This window comes from Myotis lucifugus, unplaced genomic scaffold, assembly GCF_000147115.1.
Source record: "Myotis lucifugus unplaced genomic scaffold, Myoluc2.0 scaffold_336, whole genome shotgun sequence".
Classification (NCBI taxonomy): domain Eukaryota; kingdom Metazoa; phylum Chordata; class Mammalia; order Chiroptera; family Vespertilionidae; genus Myotis; species Myotis lucifugus.
The window spans coordinates 1,099,482-1,123,235 of record NW_005871384.1 but is presented as its reverse complement, the minus strand read 5'-3'; the positions used below and the strand labels follow the sequence as shown (position 1 = coordinate 1,123,235).

Sequence of the window (23,754 nt, the reverse complement as noted above, 5' to 3'; positions counted from 1 at the left end):
TCCAGACAGGCCCACACCTGCCTGCCCCACTCTCAGAGCCCCCGGAGTGACAGCAGTGGAGCAGCATCTGTCCTGCCTTCTGAAATGTTGTGGGCAGCATCTTCCCTGATTTTTAGTAATAAAGGAGAGGAAACACCATGTCTGATATGTTTTGAGTGACTTATCATTTAGAATCACTGAATGGGTGTCACTTGGTGAAAAAATGTTTGTATTTTCTGTTATGAAATGAATTCAGCTAATAGTTAAAACAACAACAATTACTGAAGAAATTTATCTTGCTATCCTAATGGAAATGCAGATGGTTTTAACTTTTACTCCATAGCTCCGAAGTTGCGAGTCTGCTCACTTAGAAACAAGATGACCTTGGTTCATGTGTCCTTGAAGTATTTACTATGTATCCCAAATGTAATACAGAGATGTGACACAATTCCAGCTGGAATGCCATTGAGGTTCTTTTCTGACACTTAAACCATTGATTTAAATCCTCACATAGAAGAATAAATACCTAAGAATAACAAAGGAAGTACATAAATGAGGAAAGCAAAGCCACTGTAATCAAATCAATATTTTATTCATAAGGAGAGAAAGTAGAAGACAGGAACAGAACTGGAAATCCTGCCATGGATCTTTGGGAGTATAAAGACTTAATAGCGCTTTGGTCATAGGAAGTGGAGTGCTAATGTAATCAACGGGTCACACAGGACTGTCTTAGGTATGAACCAAAAGAAGTCTCCGTTCTGCCTTGAGACAATTTCCTGAAACTTTCAGCATAACAAATGCTCTGGCTTTCTTAGGCGTCCCCAGTATGTGGGTCAGGGGGTGTCATGGCCTCGAGATTGGGAGACCAGGCTCCCGAGAGAGCCTCTGACAGGAGAGGATCTCTGACCAGCAGGTAAGCATCTAGACAGACTTGAGGCTGCATCTCCGATTTCTGAGTGTCCCCCAGCACTGTCACCCCCACCTCCACTTTCCACCCCTCCCTGAAGAAGGGAGCTGGAGACCCTCTGCCACATTGCTTGACAAAAGTAAAGAGGGGTCTGTAGCGAGGTATTTCCCTTTTCCCTCCTATCCTGTTTCCATCATTTGGTCAGACTCCACAGAGAAGTTGAGGTTCATCTGAGATGTGCTGGGCTCTTTGTAGCATTACATGGCACCTCCTTTTCAGAGGCCAGGCACAGACCAACATCCACTGTCTTTTGGTACTGGTCCACCTCGCTTCCCAAGGCCCCTGTCTGCAACCCTCCACAACGACCCATATGACATAGACTCCTCCCCTCACCAGGCAGGCTACTCCCTACAATATTCACGTCACTCACCTGCCACCTTTGCAGGTTCCCTTTCTTCTCTGCCTCCCTCCATTTAACACTCACACATACCTTACTGGGAACCCCACTACACACCCATACACTGACTTCATGCATCCTTCTCCCCACTGTCAAGGAGAAGGGAAAGGGTTGCAGATAAGGCTGAAAATCGTCTTTTTTCCCCATAATCAGAAGGCAGATATATGAGAGGGGACCCTAATTAGAACATCCCTAATCTATGTCAGCTTTAGGGAAGTGCTCCTCCTCTTCCCAAGCCCCTTGGTACACCTTGAGGTCTCCAGATCCTTAGCCAGGACTAAGGGCCACCTGCCTGACCAGGCCTGGCTCCTTGGATAACCCACCCCACTTTGCTCATCATTCCTACCAGTTCCCACAGGCTCCTTTGTTGTGGTCCAATGGCCTCTTTCAGAGGTGACTAAAAGGGCTCCTCCTTTCTGATTCTCTCTTTCTACCTGCTTTCCCCCTCGAGCCAAGCAGCAGTCCTTCTTCTCATGTCTCAGAACCATTACAATGTCGTGGCCCTACCACACACCGTAGGTAACTTAAAAAGTCACTATGCCTGCCTCTTTGTGGGCAAGGACATAGTCCAGGAGGTGTGAAGTCACCAGACCAACACCCCACACTGATTGACTATCATCATTTAAGGAGTGACTCCAAAGACCAGGATGCTGTGGGGGTTACATGGAAGAATGAGAATGATATACCCTCAGGAACTTTCATTCTATCAGGGTAAAGATAAGAACTTCAAGAAATGCAATGCCAATGCAATGTGAGGTTCCATATGAGAAAGCGTGCTGGGGGCAGGGAGTAGAGAGGAGGGAGGGTCCACGTGCACTGAAAGATGCAATGAAGGACCTGGATGGTAGCTGAGAACTCAGGAACCCACCCCTTTTTACCACCTGGAGACTGGCATGGTCAGTGACCTGTGGGATGGAGAGGACAAGTGACTGGCTGGAAACTGGATACAGGGCTGAAAGGAGCTCATAAGAAACAGCTGTCCCTCAGTGGAGTCCAGCATATGCTCAGATAGGTGCCCTCTTCAGGAGACATTTGTGAGTTTCCTCAGATGCCTTCTGGATTCGGCACAATTCCTCCACCAAGGACTCCCCACTGGGCCCTTCCTCAGAGCCTTGCCCCTGGATTATATGGCCTTCCTGCACTTCTGTGAGACGAAGGTTTTGCTGGGAGAACTGGTAAGCCTTGTTGCTGTAATGATGGCCTTCATTTTCCCACAGGACCATGTCTATTTTTTCCATGAGCTCCTTCAACTGGGCCTCCTGCTCTGCCCCCTCTGCCCTGTTGTTGAAGCCACAGTGGCGCATGGAACAAATCTTGGCCAGGTTGGCAAGCTCCTGGTTGTCAGTCTCTTTCACATACCCATCCAGAGAGTCACCATCCAGGTCTTCCTTTCGGGTGAACACCAGGATGGTGTAGGCCAGGACTCCCACTCCAAAGACCTCCTGGAGGCGCCTGACCACCAACTGGTCTTCCTTTGTGAACCTGCCCAGCTCTGTCACCAGGAGCACCGCATGTGGCCCTGGGGAGGAGAAGACGATGGCTTCCCAGGAGCCCCTACCTGCCAATTCCTGTGGAACTCCAGGGGACAAAATATCGGGGGTGTCAATCACCTCAAGTTCCTTCCCGGCCCAGTCTCGGCTCCCTCTCTGGAAGGTCTTGGTCACTGGTGTAGCACTGAGCTTGGACTGGAACACTTCCTGGCCAAGGATGCTGTTTCCTGTTGCACTTTTCCCACTTCCGGTTTTCCCCACCAGGATGAGCCTCAGCCTCTTTGGGGTCTGTTCCTTCTCCCTCAGATCTAGAAGCATCAAGAGAAAGCAGAGGGATTAGGGTTTAGAGCCTCACTCCTGGGTCTGCTTCATGACCTCAGGGCAGACTGTCATCTGAGGAAGGACAGATTAACATCTGTACCTAAGACCTGCTCTGGGCTCACATTCCATTCTTTCTAATTGTTTTATTGTGGTAAAATATACAGAAACTAAAATTACTGTTTTTACTATTTTTAGGTGTAGAACTCAGTGACATTGAATGCTTCACATTTTTGTGCAATCATCACTCACGAATCTCAAGACTTGGAGATGCAAACTAATATTTAAAAGTTTAATGTTGAAATCACCCCAAACAGAAATTCTGTAGCAATGAAACAATAACTTCTCATGCCTCCCTTCCCCAAACACCTGCTAACCACCACTCTACTTTCTGTCTCAATGAATTTTACTATTCTAGGGACCTAGAATAAGTTCCTGTAAATTTGACCTTTTTTGTCTGGTTTATTTCACTTGACATAGTGTTTTCAAGGTTCATCCATACTGTAGCATGTATCAGGATTTCCTTCTTTTTCAAGGCTGAAAAATATTCCATTATATGGATGGGTCACATTTTGTTTACTCTTATATGTGAACATGAGTTGTTCCCACTATCCACTATTGTGAATAATGCTGCTTTGAACATTAGTGTACACATGACTATTTAAGTCCCTGCTTTGATTTCTTTGGGGCATATACCCAGAAGTGGAAATGCTGGATCATATGGTAGAATACCACATTTTATCTACAGGTTTTGAAACTTCTCAGGGTCACCTGTTCTCACCCAGGTGGATACCAGCCCTTCATGAATATGAGATCCTGAGCTTTCCTAGGTATCCCTGGGTGATGAAGATAGAAGTGTGTGGGTCTGTATCTATGTCTTGTCCCTGAAGTGACTGACCACATCACCTCCTTCAGCTGTTCCAACAAGAAATATGGGGAATATGGGATCTTTCAACCAGATCCCGGGCTCAACAGCACAGAGGCACACTGAGATCACATTCTTTGTCTATATCCTTGAAATTTGGGCCAAATATTCCCACCCAGATGAATATAGGAACTATTGGTCAAGAGAAGACTTGAAGATGCCAACTAATATTTAAAAATCTAATGTTAAAATTTTAGAAATGACTGGGGCTGAAGGACAGAAAGAGAATTCCATCTCCTGGCCTTTGAGGTCACAGACCCAGAGCACAGAAAAAGGTCCCAAATGGCAGCTCTGGTTTCCAAGTCTGTTCCACAGTGAAGACATTGATGTGTCTCAATGACAGAGCCCTAACTTTACCTCATAGAGACAGGATTAGCATCCTTGGCTGGTGGACACACCAACCAATTCTGACTGTTGACTTTGGGTCCCTCCAGCTTCCCCCACTTGGCTTTGAAAGGAATCTGAGTGAGTGGGTGGGAGTTTCAAGGAAGCAAGGAAGGTGGAATGTTCATCCCTGCCCTCTCAGCCAATCTGAAGCTGGGTGAAGACAGTATCGACTCCCCTCTGGGCAAGCCTGGAGCCAGTGCACCCCAAGTACATTACTCAAATGCTAGAGAGGATTTTAAAAGTAATATTTAACTTTGATTGCTATGAGAAAGGGAAAATCATGTGTCGGCATGTTTATTAATATGGCTTGCTTCCAATGGCTTAGGCCAGTGGTCAGCAAACTCATTAGTCAACAGAGCCAAATATCAACAGTACAACAATTAAAATTTCTTTTGAGAGCCAAATTTTTTAAACTTAAACTATATAGGTAGGTACATTGTTATTAACTTAATTAGGGTACTCCTAAACTGGCCTTTGCTGAAAACGTCCTCAATCTGATTGAGGTACATTCGCTGAGGTTGAACCCTTCCAACTCTCCCATCCTCAACTTGTGCATGAATCGCGCGCACCTCCCCTGCGCTGTGTATCCCGCCTGCACCGCGTCTCCTGTCGCCTGTGACCAACATATACCCCCCCATTTATTCTAAAGCCACTTCTTCAAAATAGACTCACCCAGGCCAAAAACTGACTTCTGCGCATGGGCCACAAAGTTTCAATCGCACTGTACGTGCGCGCCCGCATGTGGTATTTTGTGGAAGAGCCACACTCAAGGGGCCAAAGAGCCGCGTGTGGCTCGCGAGCCGCGGTATGCTGACCACTGGCTTAGGCCATTGAAGTCCATATAGTATAAAAATCATTTGTGTTCAAATACATGATGAATCATAAATAAATTATCCTGGCCAGGAAAATGGATAGATTGCGAAAATTCCTAAACTCTGTCTCCCTGGGATAATGACGAAGTTGAGGCCATGACTGTTAAGTACCTGACCCCAATGCAAGAGCTTTCGGGGAAGATCCCCTTGAGAAGGGCCAGCCCAGTTCTAAGGCAGCCACTCACTCACATGGTGCTTTGCAGCCTTTCTGACCCTCAGTGCTCCCACATCTGAGCTATCAAGCACCCACATAGGGTTTGTTGGATTGCAAGCCCCCACCAAGGGGAGTACAGGTATCCCTGGGTAATTCCTGAGTACAGGATTAGTTCATATTCTCTCTCTCTCTCTCTCTCTCTCTCTCTCTCTCTCTCTCTCTTTCTCTCTCTCCTCTTTTCTGCACCTTTCTCCCACTGTGCCTGTTGGGGGCCTTTCCCTCTTATTAGGTGGGTTTAAGCAAGGCCCCACCCAAGGGCCATCTGCTGGTGCAGCTCTGACTGGGCTGCACTCTGCTGCCTCTCCAAGGGCACCTGCACATCACAGTCCCCATCCACACCTGCCTCAGGTTCAGGTACACTAGGAAGTCATTTTACCTCCAGACACATCTTGTTTAGGATGCTGGGCCACTGCTCCTGAGGGATTATCCGGGTCAATCGCCTCGAATTCTTCTTCCTCCACCTAGAGAAAATAGTATGTCTGATTTTTCAACTAGTTCAGGGGGCACCTGACTTTCTCTTGTCAGAAGGAAGTTTTTTACATTGCTTTGGGGGGAGGGGTATGGCTTGAGTGAGGAGAGGAAGGTCTGAGACATTATCTCCTTTAGGGGCCCTGTTTCTCTCTCTCTCTCTCTCTCTCTCTCTCTCTCTCTCTCTCTCTCTCTCCCCTCTCTCCTCTTTGTAGTCTGCATTGTGAGTTTAAGCAATTTCATGGAAAAGGTAAGATGGCCTGCAGCCTGAGGAACAGATGGCGTTTGGATGGACAGAAGGTCCTGGAGCTGTCATGTGAGGAGGAGAAAGGAGCAGAGACGCAGAAGCAGGTCTGACACTGTCCCGGGAGCAGTGGAAGGATGTGTGGACAGAATATTCAGGAAGGTGGGAGCAGGACACTGTGGTGAAGGGCTGGCTGGGGGTGCAGTGAGGTCCTGGTGCCAGAATGATCCCTGAGGAAGGCCTGGCAGTGAGGATGGCAGAGGGCTGAGACATGGGTGGCCGGGTGCTGTGCTGAGGAGGCCAATAGCCTCGGCACAGGAACTACATGGCTCCGGGACAGTCCTGCTGAAGCCAGGAGACCTCAGGGCCCACCTCCAAGGTCACACTGCCTGAGCCTCAGTGTCCCCTAAGTGAATGCTGGGCCTGAACTAGGTGTCCTGTCGTCCCTTTAACATTCTAGCGCATTTTATGACATTTTCTATTGCAAGTCCTAGCCTTTGCAAAGATGGCCTTGTCACCCACCAGAAACTCCCGTCATCCTTCAGGCGAGAGGGCAGTGCGCCCTGCTGCCACTCGCACTGCCTCACCTCAGGGACTAACATCGTTCCCTGTTCCAGGAGTCCATCCTGGTGTGTGGGTTTGGGAAGGAAAGTGGGAAGCCCCAGGACTCTGTGCTGGGACACGCAGGACACCTGAAGACGTTCACAGTCAGGGACCTTCTCCAGATGAAGGGTCCGGGGTGTGGGGACACCTGACTTGCAGGTCCCTAGATCCAGCCCTGAACAGCATCTCACACCTTTGCCGCACTCGGTGGTTTTGTCTCTGACATGGAACATGGAGAAGCTACTCCGAACGGAGAAAGTAAAACTCATGGAAGCATCTTCCCCATATAAGCAAGGAGTTTATGAAGGGCACAAGGCACACAAAGTTCTCCTGACTTTTTAGTCACAGCCCTTTCTAATATACCACAGACACACACATTCACAACACACACACACCACTCACACAGTACAACCACAACCACAACACACACATACACTCACAAACATAACACATACAGAAACATGACATATACCACTCACACATACACTTAAACACAGTACACATACACCCACAGACATAGAAACACAAATATACACAACAAACATGCATACACACAAACATACACATAGAAACATGACACACACCATCCACACATATACACTGAAACACAACACATACAGTCACAAAAATACAAACATACATATACGCAACACACATACATGCACACAAACATAACACACACAAAAACACAACATATACCACTCAATAATACACTCAAACACACATACACTCACAAACATACAAACACACAAATAGACATTTACCCAACACACATGCATACACACAAACACAATACTCACAAAATCACAACACACACAAGCCACACAAAGAGGGTGGGCCAAAAGTAGATTTATGGTTATGAGTACTCTAAACAGTTTATTCTTGTATTACTTATTAATTATTGTATTATTTTCCATATGAACAACTGTAAACCTACTTTTGCACCACCCTGTATACACTCAAACACAGTGCCCACATATTATACTCACAAATATATAAATACGCACAAGCATAACACATACAAAAACACAATACACACAACTCACACACATACACTCACAAATACAACACACACACACAAACATAAATACACAAAATATATACAACCATAACACACAAACACAAATACACACACACACAGATATACTCAGAGACTTACCTCCTGTGAGTTCTTGGCTTTTTCTTTTGGGGTCGACACATTGTAGGCATCTAGGGGCCTTGACTGGAGGAGGTCCCATAAAGCACGGTAGGCACTGGAACAGAAAGGCAACATTGCTGGTACTGTATTTTTCAACAAAATGTGACCGAAAACTCAACTAAGAACTGCTCTAGGCAAAGCGGCTGTCTGCTGTGGGTGGAGAAGCAGGAAGTGGGAGGGAGCACCCGGGCCAGGTCTTCCTGAGTCAGAACCTATGCTGTGTGCACTTTGCAGCCTTAGTGAGAGAAACAGGAAGAACAAGAGCACAAGACTGTTATTATTTTTATCCTGACCAGCACAACCAGAATTTAGAGGCTTAACAAAAGGCAGCAGACCCTTCAGAAAATTTTATGCCAGGGCAACAATTTTCAATGTTTTTAATCTCATTGTACACACAAACTAATTACAAAAAATATATGTTTTGCCAAACTGACAAAAAGAAATAGGTGTCATTTTGATTCATTCACACAAGATGGCTATTGTGTCAACTGCTTTCATTTTTAAAAAAGTATATTTTGTTGATTTTTTACAGAGAGGAAGGGAGAGGGATAGAGACTTAGAAACATTGATTAGCTGCCCTCTGCACCCCCCCTATTGGGGATGTGCCTGCAACCAAGGTACATACATGCCCTTGACCGGAATCAAACCTGGGACCCTTCAGTCTGCAGGTCGACGCTCTATCCACTGAGCCAAACAGGTTAGGGCTTCATTTTTTAATTTGACCATCTAAGGCAGGGGTGGGCAACCCCTGGCATGTGTGCCAAACATGGCATGCCAGTAACTTTTGCTGGCACGTGAAACCCTCTCTTATAATCTTCCATTTACAATTGTGAATCTTTGTTCTCAGTGATGAATTTTGTTAAGTCTCATAATAGGAGTAGCCTGACAGATGAAAGTAGTAGCTCGTGCATATCTCTGAAGGTCACGAAATATAAACCTGATGTAAAATCTCTGTCATGAGTGATGCAGCAGCAAAAGCCCCACTGGTAATATCAAATGGAGTCATAAAGTTTTCTGTCGGACTACCAGTGTACATGTATGTATACATTAAAAAATAAATGTATTTTTCATCATCGTATACTGTATTTTTGTCGCTCGAATAAATTTTATTATTTCTTCAAGTTTCTTCACATACGTACACCTTAAGAGATATCAAGTAAGTGTAACATGTTCTCAAAAAATTAGGGTTGGCACGCAGAAGAATTTTGAGTCAGAGATTTTGCTGGTTTTGGCATGCACTCACAAAAAGATTGCCCACCCCTGGCCCAAGGGAATGCAGCTAGGACCCTGACTAAATAGTCAGCTGTTAAATGTTTCAAAAATTCTTGCGGAACATCAGTTAAAAATTGCTGTGCTGGAAGAATGATTTTTTTTTTAACTAATCTCCCTTCTTTGAGAACAGCCCAATTCCTGCAGCTATCCTATGCCTTCACTATTGTGACAGAAATTCATTGTCTCTTTGCTTTCCCTAACTCATCCTTCCTTTAAATATTTTCTCCCAGGGAAAGGCCTTGGACTAGAACTGAGTCTTGAACGGAATGTCTTCAGAAGGTGGGAACTGCACCACTGGCTCTCCTGGGTCTCTGGTGTGCTGACTGGAACTTGCGACTATTAACTCCATAATCAGATGGGCCAATTCCTTATAATAAATCATGTGAGCCAATTTTTTATAATACATAAATATCCTTTATAATAAAGAAATCTCTTCATATATGTGTGTGTACACAAACACACACACACATTCTGTGTCTGAAATTTCCAAAATCTGTGTCATATCTGAGTGGCTCTAATATTTGCTTTGTGTCTTCAGACTGTGTTTTTTTCCGCCTATTACTAGGCCTTGTAATGTTGAAAGCTGGATGTGATACAACAGATATTAGGAACTAAAGTCAATAGGCCTGTAGAATTTTGTCTCACCTATTGTCTGTGGGGTTCCCTAAGGACCTCCTTTTTTAAAGCTTTGAAAACTTTATTACATTTTTTTTCAGTTACAGTTGACATTCAATATTATATTAGTTTCAGGTGTACAGCATAGTGGTTAAACACCTGTATACCTTATGACGTGATCCAGTACCCACCTGGCACCATACATAGTTATTATATTATTGACTATATTTCCTATGCTGTGCTTTTCATCCCTGTGACTGCTTTGTAACTGCCAATTTGTACTTCTTAAAGGACTCCTTCTTAAATAGAGTCTGTCCCTCATAGTTCCTGCAGCTTCAGTTTACTGTTGCCATCCCAGAGCCCTGTCGATGTGGTGGTCAGGTGTGAGGGAGGGGCAGCGTGGTCTTGGAGTTAAATCACACCCTCTTAGTGGGTCTGTGTCCTGGGGCTGTGATCATCACAGTTTGTTGTTTTTTCGCTTTCCCTTTCCCTTACCCCTTTTAGGTGACACGGCCAAATACGATTACTTCCTGGATTTTCCTCCTCATTTCATTACAGAGTCTTTTTTCTCCTCTATGCTCTGGCCTTGAAGGACCCCCTTCAGTTATTTGAATGCTTCATCTCGTCTTTTTGCTCTGGAACAGCTGTGAAAAGATGGAACTAAAATGTTCCTCAGAGAGTGTATTCTATCATAAAAATATTCTGATAAAGATTTTGAAGTTTTAATGAAGTTTGGAGGTTTAACATGTTCACCATTAACACTATTTTAAATGCTTTTTTCTGAAGGAAATACAATCATGTGTCGCATAACGACATTTCAGTCAATGAGAGAGAGCACATACAATGGTGGTCCCACAGGATTACACTGGAGGTGAAAAAGTTTTATCACGTAATGACATCATAGCTGTTGTGACATTATAGCTGTTGTAACATTGTAGTGCACGCATTACTCACATGTTTCTGGTGATGCTGGTGTAAACAAACTCACTGCACTGCATATGAAAGAACAGTGTACCAAACATGTACTGTACCTTTCCTATGCTTAGATACACAGGTAGTTACCATTGTGTTATTATTGCCTACAGTATTCAGTACAGAATCCTGCTGTACAGGCTTATAGTATAGAAACAATAGGCTATACCATATAGCCTAGGGGTGTGGTAGGATGACCATTTGGGTTTGTATAAGCTCATTTTATGACATTTGCACAATGAGGAAATAACCTAAGGATGCATTTCTCAAAATGGATCCCAGTTGATAAGTGATGTATGACTGTATGCAATAAAACGAAATTGCATGCATATGAAACATAAAGATGTATCTAAAATTATCATCTCATCACCCATGAAATCAAGAGAATTAACTGATAAGTTTTCTAATTACAAATGTGATGGGTACAACATTAAATAAAAACCATAAAAGTTAACTAACATACAAACAATAGCCAATTAGAAACAACATGTGATTTTTTAAAGTAACAAAAATAAAATGCCTAAGAATGAAGCTACAATTGTGTAAAAAAAAATCTATATAGAGAGAACTTTAAGAAACTTCTGAGGATATGGAGCAGAACTCTCACATAATGTTTATGAAAGTGTAAATAGGCAGGATCACTTTGGGGAGCTCTGCGTAGTATCTAGGAATCTGTACTTTTTATAACAGGACAGTTAGAAGCTGGGGTTATTAACCAAGGCTTTGACTGGACTGTCATGGTTGAGAGAAACACGCCTAGACTCTGGATGTTACCAGAAAGCTTTAAGGAATTAAGGTTGATTTGGGAAGCCGATAAAAGCCCCTTTTATAAACAGCCTGGAGCCTTGCTTATTTACATGGTTCATGGCAGTTTTTTCAGCTAAGGACTTAAGATTGCTCTCCTAGGAGATGACGAAGAAAGAATCTCAAAACATTTTGGGAATCTTGAGAACTTAAGGAATTCACCCAAATCTATAGATATTGCAGGAAAAGCCTGATGGCAACTGTGGCTTGGCTTCTTTGCCCTGAGATGCTAATTAAAGCTTAATCTGGAGATTTCTTATGAGATTCCAGCAAAGCAGATTTAAAAGAGCCTATATGATTAATTGCTATTCTTGTATTCATGCAAATAATCAGGCCAAATTGAAACTAGACTTAATGCAGTAAATAGATCAGTCTTAATTTGGCTCTTTTGATTTGAAATGAGAGTGACTTTAGGGAGAGAAATTGTGTTTTTATGGCATACACTAGAGGCCCAGTGCATGAATTCGTGCACGGGTGGGGTCTGGCCAGCCCGGCCCCAATCAGGGCTGATCGAAGCTGGGCCTGTCGGGAGGAGGAGATGGCAGGAGGTTGGCTGGCCGGCCAGCCTGGATCAGGGCCCAATCAGGGCCCCTGATCAGGGCTTACTCAGCTGGGGGAAGGGGCCCACAGGCGATTAGCTCATGGGCCTTGCTCCCCATTGGGGTTGGGGAGGGCCAACGGGGGGTAGGGCTGGCCCACCAGTCACAGCCCCTCCCCATGGCCAACTCCGCCCACAATGGGGTTGGTGGGGGGGGGTACCAATTGGGGGCCAGCGGCCTGGGGGAAGGGCCACAGGTCGTTGGCCAACCAGCCCTGCCCTTGATTGGGGGGTGGGAGGGCCCATCTGGAGTGAGGCCTGGTGGGAGGAGGGCTGCAGGATATTGGCCAGCCAGCCCTGCCCCCTATTGAGGTAGGGTGCTGATCAGGGGTGGGGCTGGCTAGGGGGTGGGGCTGCAGGCTGATCAGGGTGGTCGGGGCTCATTGGGGGCATGGCCTACCAAGGGGAGGAGCTGCAGGAGGTTGGGGTCGCCCAAATGAATTTTCACTCCCCGTTGGGGTGGGGGGGTGTGATCAGGGGTGGGCCGGCCAAGGTAGGAGCTGCAGGCTTATCAGGGTGGGGTGGGCTGATGGAGGGGGAAAGGAGGGGGGGTTTGGCCAGCAGGCCTGTCTCTTGATCAGGGTGGGAGAGTCCAATCAGGGACAGGCCGGCAGGGGGGAGGTTGGCTGCCGGCCCCACCCCCTGATCAGGCAGTTCGCTGGCCACAGTGGGCGTCATAGGGACCAATTGTTAGGTCGTTATGGCCTACTAGAGGTCTGGTGAATGAAATTTGTGCACAGGAGCGGGGGGTCCTTCAGCCTGGCCTGCACCCTCTCCAATCCGGGACGCCTAGGGGCTGCTGGCACCTAACTGCTCACCTGCCTGCTGATCTGATCTCCCTAACTTCTCTCCCCTGCTGGCCTGATCCCTCTAACTGCTCTCCCCTGCCTGCCTGATCACCTCAAACCACCTCTGCCTCAGTCCTGCCACCATGGCTTTGTCCGGAAGGACGTCTGGAAGATGTTCAGTCTAATTAGCATATTACCTTTTTATTAGTATAGATACCACCTTGCCTAAAAATGCAGGTTGTTAGCAGGTTTTCCTGTGTCTCTGCTCCTCCATCCCAGCAGCAGCGCTGACCAAGCAGGCCCAGAGGACCTCCATCAGTGGGTTGGGGCAAAATGCCTGTGTCATTGCCAGGCTTTGCTCAACCGGCCTGGGGCCATCAGGCTTTGCTCCGCTGCTTGGAGCCTCTGTATGCAAATTAACCGCCATCTTTGTTGGGTTAATTTGCATACTCTCCTGATTGGCTGGTTAGTGTAGCGAAGGTATGGTCAATTTACATGTTTGTCTATTATTACCTAATATGGTAGCCACCTTTTTATATAGAAGATTAGACTCTAGTTCAGTTAGTTGTCTTACTAAACCTTTTCCTGAGCTTTACAATTTCTAAGGTAAGGCCCAAGGCATACTTAATCTTAATAATGGATACTTGCTGCAATGCTCTCTTTCATTGGACCATTAGTCATAATTCTTGTCATGCTGGCTTTTGCCCCAATAATATTAAGATTTATAACATAATTTGTCTCCACCAGGTTATGAGCCCTACTTGTACTCCGGGAATCCCACCCCTCACTGACACTAGATACCATTGCAACCTCCTCCTGTCCCCAGGCCTCATCTCCCTCTGACAGAGAGCAAGGATCTTTTGGCTTTGAAGGAAATGTCATTCCTCGTCAGCAAGAAGCAGCTACAGGAGGGACCCTGCGCCCTATTCCCTTAAAGAATTCAGAGCCAACATTCCTTGGGGGGAAATGTAGTAGGCAGTTGGATAGGGATGAGCAGAGTAGGAATGGTGGGCATGGTGCAGAAAGTCCCCAAGGCAGAGAGCCCTGGGTGCCTAGAAAAACCACAAGCCCTTGCATGACCACTCCCTTAAGCACTAACCCCTGGAGTTGACCCCTAATCCTAAGCTGTGTTTCAGCTACAGGCCCAGCAAAGCAGCAAAACCAGACAAGCGAGCCATGGCTGACATTAGGACCAGCTGCATTGACTAATGACCCTCTGCTAGGCACCAACAACCAGTTGAGACCAGGACCCTGAGGAGATATGCCTGGAAAGCTGATGAAGATTCTATTGAGATCCTCCCCTGAAGCCCCAGATAAAAGCCCTCAGGAAGGAGGACCCAGCATGGCTCTCTCCATGGAGCACACCCTGCCTATTCCCATTCCTTTCTTTCCTCTCTCAGGGTGCATCTCTAGTTTCCGAGGTCCTTCTTCTGCCTCTCCAAGGATGCTTCTTTTGTCTATGTGACTTGTATTCTGAGCCCATTTCTTCTACGGCTCACTTCACTTTTACTTCCATGTCCCTAAATAAACTTTTTCTTATAATTTCAGTCTTGGGTTTGAATTCTTTTCTAAGCCAGTACCGATGTTGCTGAACTGAGGTCAAATACCTAGTGCCATTTTCACTACTAACAATATGACATCCCCAATCTGATTTTCAAAACGTGCTCCCAACAATTTGAAGCATATATTCTTAGAGAGGTTCAATAGTTTTTCCTTTGATTCTGACCTTTTCGTCTCTGTCCCCAGTAGATAATACAGTGCCTGGCATGTAAAATAGGATCAGCAAATGTGTGGAAATGAATGACATTGACTTTCCCGTATGCCTCTATATACGAGGTTCCTAGTTACGGACTTCTGACCATTGTCTGAACTTTCTAGCACCGGCATCATCTTCTTATAAAACAGCTGCAATCCACCATTCCATCTAGTAAAGTGTTCTTTCAGGCTGTGCTTGAGAGGACATTTTCCCCCTGAGTTCAAGGTTAGACCCTCTGACCTCACTTATGTAAATCCTTGGTGCTATAAATCAATTTCTTGTTTAATAATCAGTATAAAACAGCACCTATAGGAAAAGCTTTCTTGATTTGCAAATATTCCAAATATAACTATTGGAATTGACTAACAGAATGTGGGAGCCTAAGCCCAGATTGTGTTCTCCATCTCACTTTGCAAGGTAATTGTCTGTGTTCACTGCTCCAGCCTTAAATGTGTGGCCAGTTGATAAACAGAGGAATGACAGCCCTGCTCCCAGTTGCCCATACATAACACTTCAGTCCTTCTGAGCCCCACGGGCTGCTCTGTCCAATGGCAGAGAGGGGGCAGCCAGCACCTGCGGCTGGGGAGCCCATCAAAGTCATGTCTGTAGAGTTGGTCTTCCAGGCCCTCTGTGGACCAGCGGTGCCTATGTGTCCCTAGTGAGCAAGAACATTCTAGAAGCAGAGCCTTGAGAAGGGCTGTGGGGGGTAGGGCTAGGCAGGTGTTCCTGGGATGGGTGCTGAGGAGAATGTTGGGAACTCCTGTGTCACAGGGGCTGTTTCTGATGGGGAAGGAGGGTCCATCACTGCCTGCATAGCCTCTTCCTCCACATAATTGCTTATTTTAACAAATCATAAAAAGGAAATGGGAGGTGCCTGGCAGCTGGCGGGCTCTGACAGGAAGCGTCCCATTAAGGGGGGGGACACAGCAAGGGCCGCTCGCTGGTCTCCAGGTCCTGTTTACAGCAGTTTTCCTGCCCATCCAGAGGGCCTGTCCCCTGTCTAAGGGGGCCACGGGGTGCTCAGCAACCCTTTTCTCCTTGTTGCTGGAAAGCCACGTGGCCTGAAATGCTGGACCTGCAGAGGGCTCCTGTGTGACAGTGTCTGCCTGGCTTCCTGCGTGCCCACCTGCATCTTCCTGAGGCCACAGAGCACCTTCCTGGGGCGGCAGAGCCCCACTGGCAGCGCCTGCCAGGTAAGGGGACACCGAGGAGCCTTAGAGGTTGTGGCCCAACCACAGCCACTCACTGCCGGGTGATCTCACACAGGTTACCCTACTTCTGGGCTCCCCCATCGCTGAAACAGGACAATGATGGTGGCGCCGGGGGCCATAGCGGGTGGATAGTGGGGGAGGATAGTTGGGGGGGATAGTGGGGGAAACCGTCGGAATCACAGGCTAAACAAAGTGTACTACCCGGACTTGAAAATAAATGAATTAAATGTCCATAACCAGCATCACTGTTAATGATAAGATTTTTTGATGCCCTAAATTTTATGGCATCTAAACAGGATTTTTTTATAAACCGAAAGTATTTTTTGGTATTTGGAAAAGCATTGTTTTAAATTTCTTGTATTGAAAGCAAAATGGAATGGGTGCTTTATGAATTTTGTATATGCTGTAAGAAATTGATGAGCTTTGAGTTTGATGTATATTGCATTATTTTTGTTTTACATATTAAAGTTAGGAAATAGCTCCCTGTTAGTACTTTGGGAAAATAAACACACATTAGCTCACTTTTTATAAGATAACAACCAGCCCAGCCCCCAGTGGCTCCGTTGGTTGACCATCATCCCGTGTACCAAGAGGTCGCTGGGCTTCCAGCTCCAGTCCAGGTGGGGCTTGCAAGAGGCAGCCCATTGATATTTTTCTCTCTCCCTGTCCTCTCTCTCTCTCTCTCTCTCTAAAACAAATGAAAACATATTTAAAAATAAATAAATAAAAGGTAACAACCAATGTAATTAAATAAGAAAAAGCAATGAGAGGTATATATTTGGAAATAGGGGAATCAAGTATCATTATTTGCAACTCAAGTCTATGATCAACCTAAAAATTCCAAGATAATCAATAGGAAATAAAACAGTATTTTTTAGAAATTCTAAAATAAGTAAATTGGATGGTTTTAAAATTAATGTTTTAAAATTTTTTATTCCTTCATACAAAATAAAAACTCTTTAGAAAACTCTTTTTTCAAGGAAAAATTCTGATTTGGAATGGCAACACAAAAAGTGAGATTCTCAGGAATAAACTTGGCAAGAAATGTGTGTATTCTACATGGAGAAAGACCTAATCTATAATAATAAAAGCATAATATGCTAATTAGACCAGATGTCCTTCCAGACCAAGCCGGGGCTGCGAGGGGCGGCCTGGACCCGGGTGCCTGCCATTGGCCGGAGTGAAGCCGGTGCCAGCAGCTGGGGGAAGGAAGGCCTACTCTTGCACAGATTTCATGCATCAGGCCTCTAGTACTCTAATAAAGGACATAGAAACTACCAGACATTGTCCCAAAATGGTCTAATATTTTACACTGTCACCAACAATGTTTTGGTTGCTCCCCAGCCTCACTTGCTGTCTTTTTATTTTCCCTCCAGCTCTATTGAGGTATAATTGGAGAACAAAATTATATATATTTAGAGTGCACAATGCAATGATTTGATGTGCATGTATTTTGTGATTATCGCCATCAGGTTAATTGACACTCCCATCAACTCACACACATAATTATCTTATTTGTATGTGTGAGAACCCTTAAGACCTGCTGTGTTAGCAAATTTCAAGTACACACCACAGTATTAAACTGTAGTCTCCATGCTGTAGCAACATGAATTTTTGATACTAGCCATTTGAACAGGATTTTTTTATAAACCAAAAGTACTTTTTGGTGTTCAGAAAAGCATTGTTTTAAATTTCTTGTATTGAAAGCAAAATTGAAAGGGTGCTTTATGAATTTTATATATGCTGTAAGAAATTGATGAGCTTTGGGTTTGATGTATACTGCATTATTTTTGCTTTACATATTAAAGTTAGGAAATAGCTCCCTGTTAGTACTTTGACACAGACGGTTGTATTTTTAGGAATAGAATACTGACATTAAGCAGGAGTTGGCCGTTTTGTATTGTACTTTAAGCACCCTTAAGAGGCTGCCCAGTGAAGACGCAAGGACGGATTCAAAACAAGGTGATAATAGTGTGTAACGGAAGTGGTGTTCACCCATGTTCACGGCTCCCCTGCATGTCCCAGCCCCCTGATAGTGAGGCCAGGGCCCGTGATTATTCCTCATGGATGGCTAGGGACAGAGAGCAACACGCCTCACTACTAGTCTGGGAATTCAAAGGCAATCTAAGTGTCATAGTTAGTCTCCCCTGCTGTGATGATTGTCACATAAACAAGAAAAGAGAGCATCTGAAGAATTTCAACTTTAACTCTGTGAATTGATCGTCCTGAATGCAGACACTGCACATTATTATCGTAGACACTACCTACACCTTTGTCCCCAAGAGGTGTGTTCCCTGAAATGACAGAGCTGGACGGGAAAGAAAAGCAGGGGTGCCAGGGACGCCACCAGTGAGTTGAGTTCACAGTGCTGGGGCGGTTAATGCCTGTTACTCTCCATCTGACTCTAACAGCACAGCTTTTCTCAGGCTTCCCCTTCTGTCCCTGACTCCCTCTGCACTGTCCCCTCACAGAGGTGTCCCCTGACCCATGCTCTCTCTCCTCCCCCCAATGGCTGCCTTTACAACAGTCACTGCTACCAGGTGTGAATGAGGTTGAATTCTTTCTCAGGGCGCCTTAGCATTTAGGAGGCTTGTGAGTGTGAGGACACAGCCCCAGCGGCAAGGACCAACTTCCCTGGGGTCCCTGCCTTTCTTCCCTGTCCAGTTAAAATTGTTTTCTCTATTGCCGGAACCGGTTTGGCTCAGTGGATAGAGCGTCGGCTTGCGGACTGAAAGGTCCCAGGTTCGATTCCGGTCAAGGGCATGTACCTTGGTTGCGGGCACATCCCCAGTGGGAGATGTGCAGGAGGCAGCTGATCGATGTTTCTCTCTCATCGATGTTTCTAACTCTCTATCTCTCTCCCTTCCTCTCTGTAAAAAATCAATAAAATATATTTAAAAAAAAAAAAAAAAATTGTTTTCTCTATTGACAAGAAATGACAGTTGGGCCACATGATAGCAAATAACTCCTGCTTACATTTCCCATTTGAACTCTTCATTCTGCTTCTGTGGCGTGAGAATTTCAGATAGACTCAGGTGGGGCTGTTCTGCAGTGGGGAAGCTCAGCGGAGATGACAGAGAAGAAGACAGAAGCAGGTTTTTGTTTTGTTTTCTTTTTCTCTTGGAGCTGAACACAGTTTTGAATGGAGAGCCATCTGTGTCTTTTATCAGTCAGTCAGGTAAGCTCTCATTCGGGAAAAGTTCTGCAGTTACCAGGCTGTGCTCAAAAAAAACATTTTAACAACGAATTCATCCTATTTTAAGGGAAATGGTTTAGAGTGACTGCCTTTGGTTGAAGGGAAGCCAGTTTCCAGGAACTGTAAACTTCATGTAACTTAGTTTACACGTTACTGGCAAAGAAGGGTTCCTTAGCACAAAGCCGATAAATTGTGGGCACTGGGAAGAGTTTGGGTGTTAATGTGTGGCCTGCATTTTCTGTGCCTTATTGCTTTGGATGTGCTGCCAGATTCAAACAAGATGCTCTCTGGGTGACTTTAGGCAAATGACCTGATTTCTCTGTAAAATACCTAGTAATTCTCTTTCCATTCACCTTGTCAGCTTCGTGTAAACAAATGCGGCATGGCTGTAGAAACTGCTCCAGGAATATAAGGGTCTTTCATGATTCAGAACTAAAAATAATAGGTTGTTGTTGCTGTTTTATTGGTCTCCTGTCTCTCTGTCCCTCAGGAGTCGCAATGGACCAAAATGAATGCAGCTACTCGGGTAAGAAAGTGATTTCCGGTGTGTGTGCCTGTTCTGCCATAGTCTGTGCCTACTTTCTGTAAATATCATGCTGTCCTCTCTAAGCAGAATATAAGCTATGAGCTGTTTATTCATTAGAGCAGGGGTGGGCCATATATGGCCCTCTAAATCATTTGGTCTGGCCCTGCCAAGGCATTAGGGGTGAGTTAATTAAATGTTTGACCAAATGTAGCAGGCTAATTTAAGTTGATAATTTTGTATGGCCTGATAATAATGCTATAAATATCCAAATGGCCCTGGGCCGAGAAAAGGTTCCCCACTCCTGCATTAGAGAATCGTTTTACACTGCTCACCCCCATATTTCCCTGGTCCAGCCATTTCAATGGTGGCCATGACCACACCGCTGCCCAGTGGAGAGCAGAGGAGCTCTCTCTGGCTTTGGAACCAAGTCAGGGTACTTAACCCACCTAGAGGTGGAACCCACAGTTTGGCACCACTTCTCTGATCCTCAGAAAGTTAGTTTCAGAGGGGCCAGAACAGAGCAATGCAGGCAAGCCTTGCTTGATGAAATGTGTTTCTAAATCCATCTTGTATCTCCCTCTTCAAGTATATTTGTCTAGGATCCAACTTGGCAATATGCTATAGTCCTAGAGAAACCCATAGAGGGGATAAATGGCAATAGAAAAAAAATTAAATTTATAAAAATGAAAACAAAAAGCCCCATAATTGATTTATTTTATTTGATAGTTAGTTAGCTACTATTTCACAAATGCAATATATTGTGAGAGTATATTTTCCCATAATGTGAGACTAACACCTGATCATTAAAAATATTCCATTGGGCCCTGACCGGTTTGGCTCAGGGGAGAGAGCATCGGCCTGCGGACTGAAGGGTCCTGGGTTCGATCCCTGTCAAGGGCATGTGCCTTGGTTGCGGGCACATTCCCAGTGGGAGAGGGTGCAGAAGGCAGCTGATCAATGTTTCTCTCTCATCGATGCTTCTAACTCTCTATCCTTTCCTTTTCTCTATGTAAAAAATTCAATAAAATATATATATTTTTCAAAAATATTCAATTGGCATGATCAGTACAATAATAACACAGTAAACTTGCTCTCAACAGGACCCTATATAAAGAACCAACCCAGCAGAGGATCAGAGCTAAGAATCATCCTGGTGGGCAAAACAGGAACTGGTAAAAGTGCCACAGGGAACAGCATCCTGGGGAAGCAAGCCTTTGTGTCCCAGCTGTGTGCCCAGGCCTTCACTAAGACCTGCAGTGAAAGTCGAGGAAGCTGGGGTGAGAGAGAGATGGTCATCATTGACACACCAGATATATTTTCTGAGAAGGGCCACTCTGATCTGTACACAGAGGTGCAGAGGTGCTACCTGCTGTCGGCCCCAGGACCCCATGTGCTACTCCTGGTGACGCAGCTGGGCCGATTCACCACCCAGGACGAGCAGGCCGCACAGAGGGTCAAGGAGATCTTTGGAGAGGATGCCATGAAACACACAATTGTCCTCTTCACCCACAAGGAAGACCTCGATGGTGGCTCCTTGATGGATTACATCTACGACTCAGAAAATAAAGCCCTAGGCAAGCTGGTGGCAGCGTGTGGGGGGCGAGCATGTGGCTTTAATAACCGAGCAAAAGGGAGTGATCAGGATGACCAAGTGAAGGAGCTAATGGACTTGATTGAGGGCCTGATGATGGAGAAAAGAGGTGACCACTATACCAATGAGCTTTACAGCCTAGCGACAGGGTCAGAATGTGGACCTGAGCAGTCAGAGGAAAGATTAAAGAATTTCACAGGGAGTCTTATAAAGTACATGGAAATTCAGAGACATCGCACAACCATGGCCAAGGAGAATTGCCTAAAAAGAGCCCTATTCAAAATACTACCGTGTATTCTCATTTGCATTTGGTTGTTTGTCAGATTGCTAATTCTGATATTTTGCGTATTGCTCAGAATATGCAATTTTTTTTACTGCTTATTCTGTAGTATGTGCAATTTGTTCTGTAGCTTATTGTCCATTATCCTCAGAAAATTAATGATAATTCCCAGAAAGGCCATTGGTGTGGAATGCAAGACTCCTAGATGACAGTGATGGATCAGTAACTATTTATCACTGGGATACCGTGGTAATCACAGGGTCTCCTCTGTGAAATGCAGTGCCTGACACCAGTAAATATGTAAGATTCTGTGAAGTGTTAAATCTTAACATCACTCAATTTATTAATGAACCAAATTATTTTAAGTTACTGTTTGTTTTGACATATAATACCAAAACCTTTTGAAAGCTGTAAATATAACATTTCTCCTGTTTGAAAATGTCTAAAGCAGATTTATGTTCCTGGAAACTCTTCTTTAAAATACTATGATTGTTACTGAATGTAATAAAATAACAATAAGTAAGCTGTAAAGCTGCTGAGATCCCATGTCTTTAATTCTGTTCTTTCAACAGTGATACCAATTATGCCAACTAACTACACACAGATACACTCATGCATCTGGTATCAGTTATAAGAGTGTTGACTTCTACACACAAAACAATTAATCACATAAGAACCAGGGGAGATATTCTGAAGGCTTGGCGGGGGCAGGAGAGAGGGGAGGGGGTTTCTGCAGAAACATGAACACCTTTGGATTGAGGACCAAGCCAGCTCTTCCATCCAAGTCAGTGGTTCTTAACGTTCTGGCCCTTTAAATACAGTTCCTCATGTTGTGACCCAAGCATAAAATTATTTTTGTTGCTACTTCATAACTGTAATGTTGCTACTGTTATGAATCGTAATGTAAATATCTGATATGCAGGATGGTCTTAGGCGACCCTTGTGAAAGGGCCATTTGACCACCAAAGGGGTAGCGACCCACAGGTTGAGAACTGCTGATCTAAGTCCTTTGACCTGAGACAAGGTATTTAGCCTGTGTCTCCCTTGGCTTCTCCTTGTGAGGTGCCAACAGGACAGAATTCAGTCCTGTTCTGCCTGCTATTGCCAGGCTCCAACTCAGACCAGGCAGGACCCACAGTGCAGGTCTAAACATGCAGGTAACTTGGCAAGAAAGGAACCTTCAGCTGAGCAGCAACTAAAACTTTCTTCCACAGGAAGCCTGTGGCTTCAGAAGAGTTTTAAAGACACATAAAACTGAATACTGTCAACTTTGCAAAGGCCCAAAGTGCACTTATTACATTATCTCTCCCTTTTGATTATACGTACACAGTTTTATTTATTTATTTTAATACTAGAGGCCCAGTGCACAAAAATTTGTGACCTCGGGGGGGGGGGGAGGGGAGGGTCCCTCAGCCCGGCCTGTGCCCTCTTGCAGTCTGGGACCGCTTGGGAGATAACGACCTGCTGGCTTAGGCCCGCTCCCGGGTGGCAGAGGGCAGGCCCAATCCCTAGGTGCAGCCCCTGGTCGGGCTCAGAGCAGGGCTGATTGGGGAGTTGGGGTGCCACCCCCTGTCATGCACAGAGCAGGGCGGATCAGGAGGTTGCGATGCCACCCTCAGTCACGCTCAGGGTAGGGCCGATTGGGGGGTTGGGGCGCCGCCCCCTGTCACACTCAAGGCAGGGTCAATGGGGAGGTTGCGGCGCCACCCCCTGTCACACACAGAGCAGGGCGGATCAGGGGGTTGGGGCGCTGCCCCCTGTCACTCACAGAGCAGGGCCCATCAGGGGGGTTGGGGTTCCGTACCCTGTCACACACAGAGCAGGGTCGATCAGGGGGTTGGGGAGCTCCCCCCTGTCATGCACAGAGCAGGGCCCATCAGGGGGTTGGGGGAGCTCTCCCCTGTCACGCACAGAGCAAGGCCAATCAGGGGGTTGAGGAGCTCCCCCCCGTCACTCACAGAAGTAGGGGCTGAAAGGGGAGTTGGGGCACCGCCCCCTTGTCACAACACAGAAGCAGGGCAGAATCAGGGGTTGGGGTGCCGCACCCTTGTCACAACTCAGGGCAGGGCTGATGGGGAGGTTA

General features: G+C 45.6%; 2 protein-coding genes across 3 annotated transcripts; one reads left to right on the top strand and one right to left on the bottom strand.

Annotated features, from left to right (window-relative positions):
• Positions 1–550: 550 nt before the first annotated feature.
• On the bottom strand, positions 551–8,200 carry GIMAP6 (GTPase, IMAP family member 6). Of its 2 annotated transcripts, XM_006101038.3 has the most exons (3): positions 8,024–8,200; positions 5,926–6,010; positions 551–3,141 (listed from the first exon to the last, which is right to left on the bottom strand). In XM_006101038.3, exons 1-3 carry the CDS (start codon positions 8,135–8,137, stop codon positions 2,348–2,350), a joined length of 993 nt encoding a protein of 330 aa, XP_006101100.1. In that variant the 5' UTR covers positions 8,138–8,200; the 3' UTR covers positions 551–2,347. The 2 variants fall into 2 exon arrangements, with proteins under 2 accessions (XP_006101100.1, XP_023620328.1); XM_023764560.1 differs by lacking the exon at positions 5,926–6,010 and having other exon boundaries at positions 8,024–8,199.
• A 7,599-nt stretch (positions 8,201–15,799) lies between these two features.
• Positions 15,800–22,132, top strand: GIMAP2 (GTPase, IMAP family member 2). The gene is made up of 3 exons (XM_006101037.3): positions 15,800–16,060; positions 19,765–19,800; positions 20,901–22,132. The coding sequence occupies exons 2-3, from the start codon at positions 19,773–19,775 to the stop codon at positions 21,878–21,880; spliced, it is 1,008 nt and encodes a 335-aa protein (XP_006101099.1). The 5' UTR covers positions 15,800–16,060; positions 19,765–19,772; the 3' UTR covers positions 21,881–22,132.
• Positions 22,133–23,754: the final 1,622 nt, after the last annotated feature.